The following is an 11299-nucleotide window of genomic DNA, read 5'->3' on the forward strand; positions in this document are numbered from 1 at the left end:
AGGAAATGCCCACTCAAAACTCCATTTTAAGGCAAATTTTGCAGTGCAGAGGGCAGAAGAAGGTTACCACAGTTTTCTGGCTGCAACTCCACAGCTGGTCGCCCCCAATCCAGTTTTATGGGGAATGGCAACGCAGTTGTGTGTTGACAGAATGGATGGACAAGACACTGAGACTGGTTTATTTTCTCCAGTTTTTCTGTGTCCCTCCTCTATTCAGTGGTGTCAAGGAGGCAAAGCTTTCCTCCCAGGAAGAGATAGTTTTTGTCTCCCAAGAGCTTCTGTTCTAGAAACAGACTGAGTCTGTCATTCCCAGACAGGTTTTACTCAGTGTAGTTCCCCAAGAGAACACTACTTTTCAGACACACAACCACAGCACCGTTGCCTACATCAACAGGCAGCGCAGAGTTCATCATGTTGAAGATGGCAGATGGCAAATATGGCTGTGGGCCACAGAGCACCTTGTTATCTCTGAGGGTTCTCCATGTACTGAGTCTGGAAAATAGAGGCATTGACCGCTTGTTAAGGGGCAGCCCCCTGGCAGGCGAGTGGAGGCTTCTGCCCCAAGGTGGTGAAGCAGATTTGGACCCGATTCAGGAAAAGCAGAAGTGGACCTGTTTTCCAACAGACACATCATGCACTCTCCTCTGTGGTTTTCCCTAATGTGGCAAGACAATCCACCCCAGGGTTGGATGCATTTGCACATGTGTCAAGACCAGGAAAGCTACTTTATGCCTTTCCTCCACATTGTCTCATTCCTTCACTGGTGGAGAGGATGAGACAAGAGTGACTGATGGTCAATCCCACAGTTCTTGGGAGCTCAGTCACAGGATGTGGGCACAATAGCTGTGATGCCTGTATTGGGCCAACTTCTTCAGGTTTGGCTCCTAAGAGGGACAGGGTAATGTGGGTTACCCAGATAGCTAGGGCAGGATCAACCATTGCCTGCTATAAGGCAAAATGGTGCAGTTAAAGGAGGTTACATCCCCTGACTAGTGCAGTCAGATCTATTCTCTCCTGTTTGCTGTAAGAATGGGCTGCCTCATGCCACTATTAAAGTGTATCCAGCAGCCATTTCCTCCTGTCATAAGGGTTTTGGCAACAAACTAGTTTTTGTCCACCCCCTTGTGAAACGTCTCCTTCAAGGGGTCAGGAAACAACACCTGGTGATGCATGCCTCAACCCCTGACTAATGAGCCATCCAAGCCTATGTGGCACTCATCTTTGAGGGCAGCTCTGCTGCTTGCATTGACTTCAGCCAAGAAAGTGAGTGACTTGAGTGCCCTTTCAGTTCACCCCAGCTGCATACTACTTTATGGTGATGAGTGGTGCTGGTCTTAGATAAAGTGGTGCTAGTCTCAGACTGTACCCCTCCTTTGTTCCTAAGAACATAAGGAGTTCATTTCAGTTGAGAACGATACAGCTGGATGCATTTTGTCCTCCACCCCATGTACGGGAGACAGGGAAGCAAAATTGCATCTGCTATGCCCAGTTCACATGTCGACATGTTATGTCGAACACACAGCCCCCATCTGACACACTGAACAGTTGTTTTTGTGCTATGGCAATAGTTTGGCTGGCAAAGCCCAATCCAAGAAGTGTCTTGCCAAATAGCTTTGTGAGTGTATCTCCCAAGCCTATAGGGAGGCGGAAAGAGACCCTCCCATTATGGTCCATGCAAACTCTACACGCAGCATGGAGGTGTCCAAGGTAATTTTCAGTGGATATTGGACATGTCACCTATTTTCTCCCGTGAGTAGGTTGTCTCTGGCATGACTTTTGACCCCTGTGAGGTTAAGTCAGGCGATCCACCTGGTTTCACTGGGAGGGACTGAGCCACTTATTTTTTCTGCTTAAGCTGTCTAACTTTGAAAAATAGGAGGGCTGCAGCAATTAACCTGTTGTCAGTCAGGACTCAGTGAGGCTGTTGTCTGATGGTAACAGGGCATCAGGGCGTTCATTCATCGGGCTCCACGCACTGTACCCACAGAAGGAAAATGGATGAACTATCCCTGTAAAGGATTGCTTGCTGTAGCTTGAGGTCCTTAAGAGAAGTATTGAGACAAGAAAATGTTTTCCAGAGGTATCAGTCAAAGGCAGGAGACATCCCAGAGGTACATGAGTCTAACATTGTATTAAAACTTCATAACCAGTAATTGGAAAAATGATCCTTTGAGCACGTGCACACATTCTCTGTATTAGGAGTGTCTCTAAATGGTATCTTATGTCTTTACCATTGAGGGTTCAGTGCTGTTTGGCAGAGCAGCACATGCTGTAACTCAAAACAGATTTTAACACTATAGTCATATTTTGGCATGCATGGGGAAAATATTCTTCCGTGTACTTATGCTATTTTACTATTTTCCATTACCCTGAATGAAACCACTAATACCCACTTCATAGTGAGGCTCTTATACAAACAAGAAAAAATCATCACTCAAGCGACCAAGTCATGATAGCCCTTTGTGTATGTTATGCTGAACTTACAAGACTTTAAAGATTTTTTGAGAATTTTCCATTTTATGGTTCCTTCAAAAAAGGAATGGATTACGTGAAATCTCCTCTCCCTCACAGCATTATCACATGGAAAAGGGATGTTTTAGCGACTGATGCATTGAATAGGGCCTCGCTGCATTATCAGTGTTTTTTACTGAAATTTAAGAGCATGATGGTGCAAATGCAGGTTTCCAAAAGCATGATATCATCAAGATAGCAACAAGGATATCAAATGGTCTTAGAGCATTATATGCTGTCATCTAATACCTGATGAGGAACAAACAGCATAGCTTTTATGTTCATCCTGTCTTGAGGGATGGTGTGACTATTACAATACGATAATACTGTGGATAGGAAACCTTGTATCCCTATTGTGTGCTGTCATGGACTTGTGCAGTTTCATCATCATTGATTATTTAGCTCATTGGTAAAGATCAGTGATGTAGTAGTAAATAAAAAAAAATAAGACAACTGTGACATTGAAAACAGTCATCAAAATAACAAAAAAATCAAATCTATCTTCAGAAAAGTATTTATTCATCACATAATTCCCTTGCTTTCTTTTCTTCTAATTTCTTCTAACTAATTTCACTACAACTGTTTTTATGGTAGGTCTTTTTTCTCTATTTAGGAATATATTGAAATATATTGATAATTTTCAATTCTCTTCAGTTCTGTGTTCTGACGTGTCAATAAACGTTTTATTTTTGTCAGTTGTCTTGATGATGATGATGATATGATAATTTAGATAGAGGGAGATTTTTCTACAGACATTTCAACGACCTGAAAAAGACGTCTTTTCACCTTTTACTTTTCAACTGCATCTCAGCGTTGTTTAGACATCTGACAAAGTCTGATTATTGGTCATGATTGTGTATGTGATTACAGGCATCATGGTTGCAGTGGTTCCATTTTTTCACGCAGTTCACACAAAGATGGGGCCAGGTGATGGCATGGCTTGTCTTTCTTTAATGTAGACCTTCCTCATCGTCACAATGTTCGCCAGTTCCTGCCAGAAGGCCTCTCATGGATTTATTCATTCCTCATCGTGTTGACCTTAGCCTTCTCTGCAGAGAATTTCTTGATTTTTGGCTTCATCTCTTCTTCCACTCACAGTCTCTTCAGAGTGAGATGTTCTGTCTCATGTTCATGTGGATCTGATGCAGAGACTGGCTTCTTTTCTCCAGCTGAAGTTGATGGTAGTCTTTCACTACCTTCAACAGAGTGGAAATCATTTTGTTAGATCATACAGTGCAACAAACTGAGGCCAGAAACGTATCAATCCCCCTTGTATAATGATAGTGATGTCAAAAAGACACAGGTGCAGAGTAACAACATGGAAAGATGTTTCTAACACATTTCAGTTAAGGTCAGTTAAGATTTCACTGTTCTGAGGCATCTTCATCCATCTGCTTTGTTTGGGACACATATAGCAGCAGAGTGAGTGGGGCCTCTTTCACATGGCTCCATTATCATTAATCAGCAGTGTAAGGACAAAATGACAAAATACCACCATTTGTCAACCACAGAACATTTATTCTCCTCCGAATTTCTGCCAGTTCCTTTTCCATGTCATTTCTGAATGAGAATGCGCCATTTTTTAAATGAAGTGACAAAACCGACACTTCACACTAATGAGGAAAAATCCTGTAGAAGCCAATGGAAGAAAAAAAAACTTCAAATATACTGTATTTTTTTTTTCCAAAAAGATCCCAATTCAAGAGTTGAGGAGCCATGCCAGACATAAGCTGCAAAGAACAATTCAAAGACAGTTTAGTTTGGGTGATTTGACTGGACAAGGACATGGAGGACATTGGACCTGAGTGCTGGTATACACTATAACACTGTAACAGCACACTGAGCTAGCTTGTGGTCAGGAAATTGTTTATGATCAACTGAGCTGCTTGAATTCAGTTGGAACTATTTATATTTTCAGAGCCAAATAAATTATTAAATAAATGTATCACAATCGGCTGTCCCTTATTACTGTTACTTGATAAATGGGGTTGTTTTTAAGTCTTCTGTCTTTCATCTGCCAGTGTGAAATGATTAAATCAGTTTACTTTAAAATCTGAAGTGCAGTAACGCCATCATAATTGGACACAGTAGAGAGGGAGAGCATGAGACCTCCATGTGGCTGTGACTGTGAGATATGGGATGTCTTTGTCTGCTGAGGTTTTCTGATTGGTATGGCTATGAAGGCACCCTTCCTGCTTGAATAAGGAACTAGGTGTGTCTGCAGCGGAGAGATTAAACTCTTCTGTGAGCATTCAGCAGCACCGGCTATTGACTCCAGAACACACGTGTAGACAGACATCTACCTACAGACACCTTTCAGAGATTCCAGGCCTCAGGACACTCCGCAAAATGAACCTTTGTATCATTCTAGGTATTTTTCTTTGTCTAGTGGCATGTTTGCGGAAGACACATTGACTGCTGCTTTTTGATGTGGCTGCAGCCTTCTCCTTGATGTGAACAAGCATGATTCATACGATTCTCAAAATAGGGAAGAGAAGGATTAGCACTTTAAGTGGAGTGGCTTCTCTAAAGCCCTAGTTTGGCAGCAAGCCTAGCAGTGGCAGAATCTTATCTCGTGATTAATTGCCCTGGATTGTTAGCACATTACTTCCCAACTGTGAAAAGCCCTATCAACCACCTGTGAAGTTACATCCCCTACCTTTAGAAGGCCAGCAGTATCAGTATCACATTCTAATCCTCCTATTCAGGTACGTGTTAACCCTGCAAGTACAAACGTGAATTATTGTATGAAAGAATGTCAGCACTCTATTAATTTAAAATACCAGGGTACGGAAGGATGTGGAGTGTTAAAATAAAGTATTAAAAGTCTGTGCCTTAGAGGCGCTTCAATAAGCGTGTAATTATGAGACTTGTGGGATATTTCAAGGGTCGAGGTTCAACAGAGGCATGGTGAATGTGGCGGTTCAGCTGGTATTGCATGTCGGCAGGTCGTGAGGTGTTGACCGGGTAACTATTACACAGTTTAACAGCAAGAGTTCATCACTGAGGCACTGAGGCAAAATATGTCTAATGTCTTATGGCATTCACAAACCTATTGCACTGCTTCCAGGGAGGAAAAAAGTCACTGTAAAGAGAATTGGCTGGTATGTGCTATTATATTATATATTATATCATCATTATATCATAAACACTTTGTAAATTAATTTGTCCAGGAAGGAGCTCTGTGCCTTTTTTCCAGTGACACCCTGCTTCACATTCATACAGTACCACACACCCACACTGGGAGCTGCCCAGGACAACCACAGTCCTCAGCTGGTGGCCACTGAGCAGCTGGAGTGGTTGTTGACAGCTAAAGACAGGCCGGGCTTTACACATTCACTCCTCTTTGATACTTGGTTGACGATTCATTACTGAAAAATTAATGACAATTTATTTTATTTACAAAGGGCCATTTTCCTTTTTTCTTGTCTTTCTCAACTGGATATTTCACCTATTTTTAAAAATTTGATGTTATTTCACTTTCCTCAGTAACAATGAGAGGAAGACAGCACCACTACTGTCCTACATAACAGCTAGGAGGGGAAGAGAAATAATACCTTTTTTTAAAAAATAATGGGTAGTGTCCCTTCAAAGGGTTTAGCACGGTGTAATCCTTGATAGTGCAAGTGCAAAAACAAGAAGAAAAGGAAAGATGAAAGAAAAAACATTTTATGTATTTTATGTAGAGCTTTATATATCACTTTTCTTTACAAAGTTACAAAATGCTTTACAAGAAAAGACATACACATTTTCCTAGCTGGGCAACCGTCCAGCCACGAGCCTGTGTTTGACCCTCTTATCAACATGAGCCACACTGAATGTCCTCACACCACACACTGAACAAAACAGCTCCCTCAGAGAGACAGGAGCAAACAGTAATGCTGATAAAAAGCTTCAGAGTCAGAGGGGAAGTGCAGTCCTGGAACACAAAACTGAATTGTTTGTGACTAGTAAATGTTTGCAGATTTAAAGGGTCTGGTGTGTGCCCATCCTAAATATTATTCTAACTTTTAATAAAGCTGGAATAATGAAAAAAAAAAAAATACAGAAAAATTATTCATGAGTAAATATATAGGTGTGAGGGGAATATCATCAGCTTTGACACCATTTCCTGAGCTATATTAAAAATAGAATGTGGTCATAATGGGTTTGAAAGGGAGAAGACTGATGGTTATTGTTGTCACTGAGTGATGTAGAATTTTGGCTTATAAGTGCCGCCTTGTTAAAAATAATTAGACAGCAGATCCTGTTCAAACTTTGCCTGACAAACAGTTGCATTATGACTCTCCTCCTTTTCTGCTAATCAGAATCACTAGACTTCACCTTGTTATGAAGTCCTGTTTTTAACTTCAGGATATTCTGCACAAAAGGGACATCAATCCTTTTAATGCTCCAGTTTGATTCCTCTGCAGGTAACGCAAGTTAAACATCCTGTTGTCATTTAGCACAGGTGACTCTATTCACCGTGGATCTGAGCCCACAGCTTTCACTGCTAAAAAATGAAAGGATATATGATACAATAAAGCGTCTTAACATGTTGCCGCTGCTGGAACAAGTCCTATTAGCCCGGAGGTGGAGGTATCCCTTCACAAAAAACAAAGTAAGGTGTCTGATGAAAGGAAAATTTCATCACCAACTAATGCCTCTGTTGTTAGTAAGTTCCTGTTTGCAGTGGGACTGTCTGCCCTGCCCGCAGCGCTACGCTAGGTGCAGATCAGAAACAAAGCTGTTTGAATCATTTTCAATCAACAATTTATTGATTCCCAAAAGATTTCATTTCAGACAGTGGTTACAGTTACAAGAAAATATATATATGTGTGTATAAAAAAAAAAAGAACTCCAGCTTTTTGAGTAGAAAAATAAATTACATTTTTTAGAATACACTTTGAAAAGTAACCCACAAAACTTTACCCACTTTATGCATTACATCACACTATACATAAGAATGTCATTTTACATGATAAAAAAAAAATAATAATAATATACAAAACTTTAATAAACAGTTCCTTGTGACATTTTCTATGTACATTTTCATGGTTCCAAAGCCTGACCCTTGAATAATGTAGTAGATTATAGACCTTTTCCACAGCAGCCATTTTGACATGAAATAGCAGGGTAAACACAGGTGAAACACAAGTGAAATTAGTTAGGTTCCATTGCATTTAGCTTTAACAGAGCCAGGGTCCTGGTGCTGTGCATGATGGCTCACTGGAAAGGCTATGATATACAGAACCTAAAAACAGAAGTGTCATTCATAATCCCTGTGTTTGCCCTGCTATTTCAGGTCAAAATGGCTGAAAAAGGTCTATTATTTGCTATTATAAAGTAATATCACATTGGTTTATGGCAAACCGAACTCCCTTCTGAGACACATGAAACCAAAACACATTCTGTGACAACAATGTCTTATAATAAATGTCAGTGTCTGGCAAACCAGCTGCACTTAAAAATCAATGCATGTTATTTCACAAGCAGCAAAATATCCATCAAATTGTGTTGCATGAGTCCCTGTGTGTGGAGGGGGTGTAATATAAGAGTGTTTTCAGGTAATATAACACACCTGCTGGTGGCCATATTGGAGGTCTTCAGCTCTTGGTTAATGCTGAAGACCTCCAATGTGTCACATTGTATGGTTCCCTGTTCCCCTGTCTATTTAAATCACTCAGCCTTAATGTTTTTATCATTCAACTTCCTTTTCCCTTCAGTTTTCTATGTTGCTAAGACAAAATTTAACCATATCAGATGTCACACCACTGCAGTCATTCCTCAGCTTCTTTGTACATGCTCATATCACCAAGATGGGCGTGTTTTGTGTTCTTGTGTGGACAGAGATGTTTTCTACAATGCTACCATGTGGATAGTATTTTTTTTAAACTCTACTGACTTAAAAAAAAAAAAAATCTGTCCCCATGTAGATGTAGTCACACACAGCTAATTCTCCAATATACTGCTAGAGTGAACCCAGATGCATTGGGAGATTTCTGACTTAACTGCAAATCATTCTGGGTACATGAGCACATGAGGAGCTACACAGGGTTTAGTTGACAGACTGCATCCCAGCTTGGTCCTTGGGGGTTCCAGTCTTCCTCTGACCTTTCCTCCGTTTGGCACCATGGACCGTCTGACTTTTGCCCTGCACTTCTGACTCATGTCCCGAGTCATTCTGCTGCCTAGAGTAACGCTTGCACTTGCAGGAGGTCACCACCGTTATCTTGTAGGTCCTGGAGCTGCCGTCCTGGCACTGCAACCGGATGCGCTGGCTTCGGGTCCGGTCAATGACGCAGCGCCACTCTTGAGCCTCTCTGCGGCTCCAGTATCTCCCCGTGTAACCCCCTCCGCCGATCCAGTTGGGTAGTAAGTGAGCTGGCAGGCATTCCCCAGCACACACCAGCTCCTTGATGGGGTTGATGCTGGTGCACTGGCCGTCAGAGATGTACTTGGTGGACCTCAGCTCCCTGCAGCCCATCTGGCTCTGCTCCGGGCCTGAGACATGAACACTGGGTCACATACTCTGCTCCATTTGATGTGGCACTCACATCACATGCACGCATTAATGTAGAAATCACAGTAGAAATCACAAACCCAGGCTTTCTTTCTGAAAGGAGTTATTTCACCCTTTGCACAAAAGTCATTTTATTTATTTATTTATTTTGTCATTTTCTTTTTTCATTTCACTCTCTGCACAAAAGTCAATTTATTTCTCTTTATTTTTATTTTTTTGTGGGGCAATTTTTTGTCATTTTCTTTTTTCATTTTTTGTGATAATTGTATGGTAATGTTCTTTTTTAAATATATATTTACTATACATAGTATTATGGTGATTTTTGTTTTGTTTTTTACAGTTTTTAGTTTAGTTTTTGGCTTTTTAATTTAATGGTCATTCTGTTTTTCTAAATTCAAGTTCATCTTCTTGTCATTTTTACTTTTTTGCTCATTTCTTTTTCTTTTTGTTCTCATTTTCTTTTTGATGGTAATTTACTTGTAATATTTATTAATTGCTGATTTTCTTTCTCGTCTTCTCAAATTCCTTTCTTGAATTAGTGTTTTTTCTCATTTTCTTGGTGTGCTTTTTAAAAATGTTTTTATACATTTAAGGTTTTTGTCACAATTTCAAAATGTTCAGTGGTTTTGTGGTAATTTTATGGTAATTTTCTCACTATACACTGTTATGTAGTTGAAAAACTCAAGTGAGTTTGCTCAGGTTTCAAAGGCCTGTGGTTGTTTCAGTATTAATTTCTACTTTTTTCTCTGTAGTACAGTGATAAACACTACAAGATGAAAATCTGTCAGATTAAGGTATGGAGAGTGCACAACCTGCCATATGATGACCATTCATAACACCAACCAGGTGTTATTGGGCTTGTTTAGCTATACTTGTGAGGACCAACTACTGAGAAGCCACTGTTCTTGTGGGGACATTTGGGGGTGTGAAGACAGTTTGGGTGGTCCTAATGAGGGGAACAGGTAATTCTGGTTTATTGGTCAAGATTAGGGTTGGGGTTAGAGTTAGGGTTAGGTTAGGGTTTGGTGTTAGGAATGATCCACTCGATATCTCACACCTGCCCATCTCCAGTTTCAGAGGTAAAGGCAGCATGTGAGGTGAGTTTTCAAGACATCCGTGATTTATCTGTGACAACCCTGAAGAACAACATGGCAGGAGCTGTCAGACTGTCAGACTCATACAACCCCGCCAGGGTTTTGTGATCCACACAGAACCCTTACACTCATCAGAAGGTCTGACTTTGGCAAAGGTTAGGGCCAGGCTATGGTTAGAGTCTAAAATTCTACTCTAAAAGGGTTAAGGTTAGGATTAAGGCTGGTTTGGGCCTAGTTTAAAAATAATTTAGCATCTAAGTTTGTTTAAGGTCAGTGCGAGGTTGTGGTTAAGGTCTAATATGTTATTGTAACCTCTTTTTGAAATGGTTAAGATTAGGGTTTGGATTGGTTTAGGTCTAGTTTAGAACAAATGGCGGCTTATGGAAAACATCAATTTGGTGGATTTATCAGGGAAAATCAAACAAAGGTGGTTTTAAAAGTTTGCGCAAGCTAGTTTTTTGTGATTACTGGCTTGTTTGGGTTCTTTGCTTTTGGGTTGTTCCTATTTTAAATATTAAGTTTTGAGCAGGGATTGTTTCATCGGTGGTGTCACCAAGAAATCACAGTGTCTCAGTCATTTGCACACTGACACTCTCATTGGAGGCCAGCTGGGCTGAACAAATCTCAGCTGATGTTCGATGTTTAGGGTTAGAATTAGGGTTAGGTTAAGGTTAGAGTTAGGATTAGGCATAATTTGGTTATGGCTAAGATTAGGGAAAGGCTGTAGAGAATAAATGTAAGCCACAAATACAGTAAAACCGACAAGTTAGTTTGAGTTTTTTTCCTATTACATGCATAAATTGAAACTGATGTCAAATGATGTGCTTTTAAATTGCTGTTCTTGTGTCTTCGTTTAATATATCTTAATTTGATTGTGGTTTTATGTTGTCTCTGGGAAGCACTTTATGTATTCTGCTTGAAAAGTGCTATACAAATAAAATTATTATACAAGTCTGGACTCACCGTTGCGTTCACTGTCACCCAGGCGTCTCCCCCCGTTTCTCGCCCGGTTCACGGCTCCATCTCCGGGCTCATCGTGAGTTTCAGTGGCTGCATCGCCCGGCTCCTCCTGCGGCTTGTCGATCAGTGGGCTGTCGGTTGTCTCCGTGGCGTCGTTTTGCACCGCTCTGCAGCACCTCAGCGCCACCAAGAGCAGCAGAAGCAGCTGGGGTCTGTGAGCTGGACGAGTCAT

At 40.8% G+C, this 11299-nt stretch overlaps 1 protein-coding gene across 1 annotated transcript; it reads right to left on the bottom strand.

Annotated features, from left to right (window-relative positions):
* Positions 1-8548: 8548 nt before the first annotated feature.
* LOC115367316 (sclerostin domain-containing protein 1-like) lies at positions 8549-11299 on the bottom strand. Its single transcript, XM_030062988.1, has 2 exons — positions 11071-11299; positions 8549-8994 (listed from the first exon to the last, which is right to left on the bottom strand). The coding sequence occupies exons 1-2, from the start codon at positions 11297-11299 to the stop codon at positions 8549-8551; spliced, it is 675 nt and encodes a 224-aa protein (XP_029918848.1).

This window comes from Myripristis murdjan, chromosome 11 (genome assembly GCF_902150065.1).
Source record: "Myripristis murdjan chromosome 11, fMyrMur1.1, whole genome shotgun sequence".
Taxonomy (NCBI): Eukaryota; Metazoa; Chordata; class Actinopteri; order Holocentriformes; family Holocentridae; genus Myripristis; species Myripristis murdjan.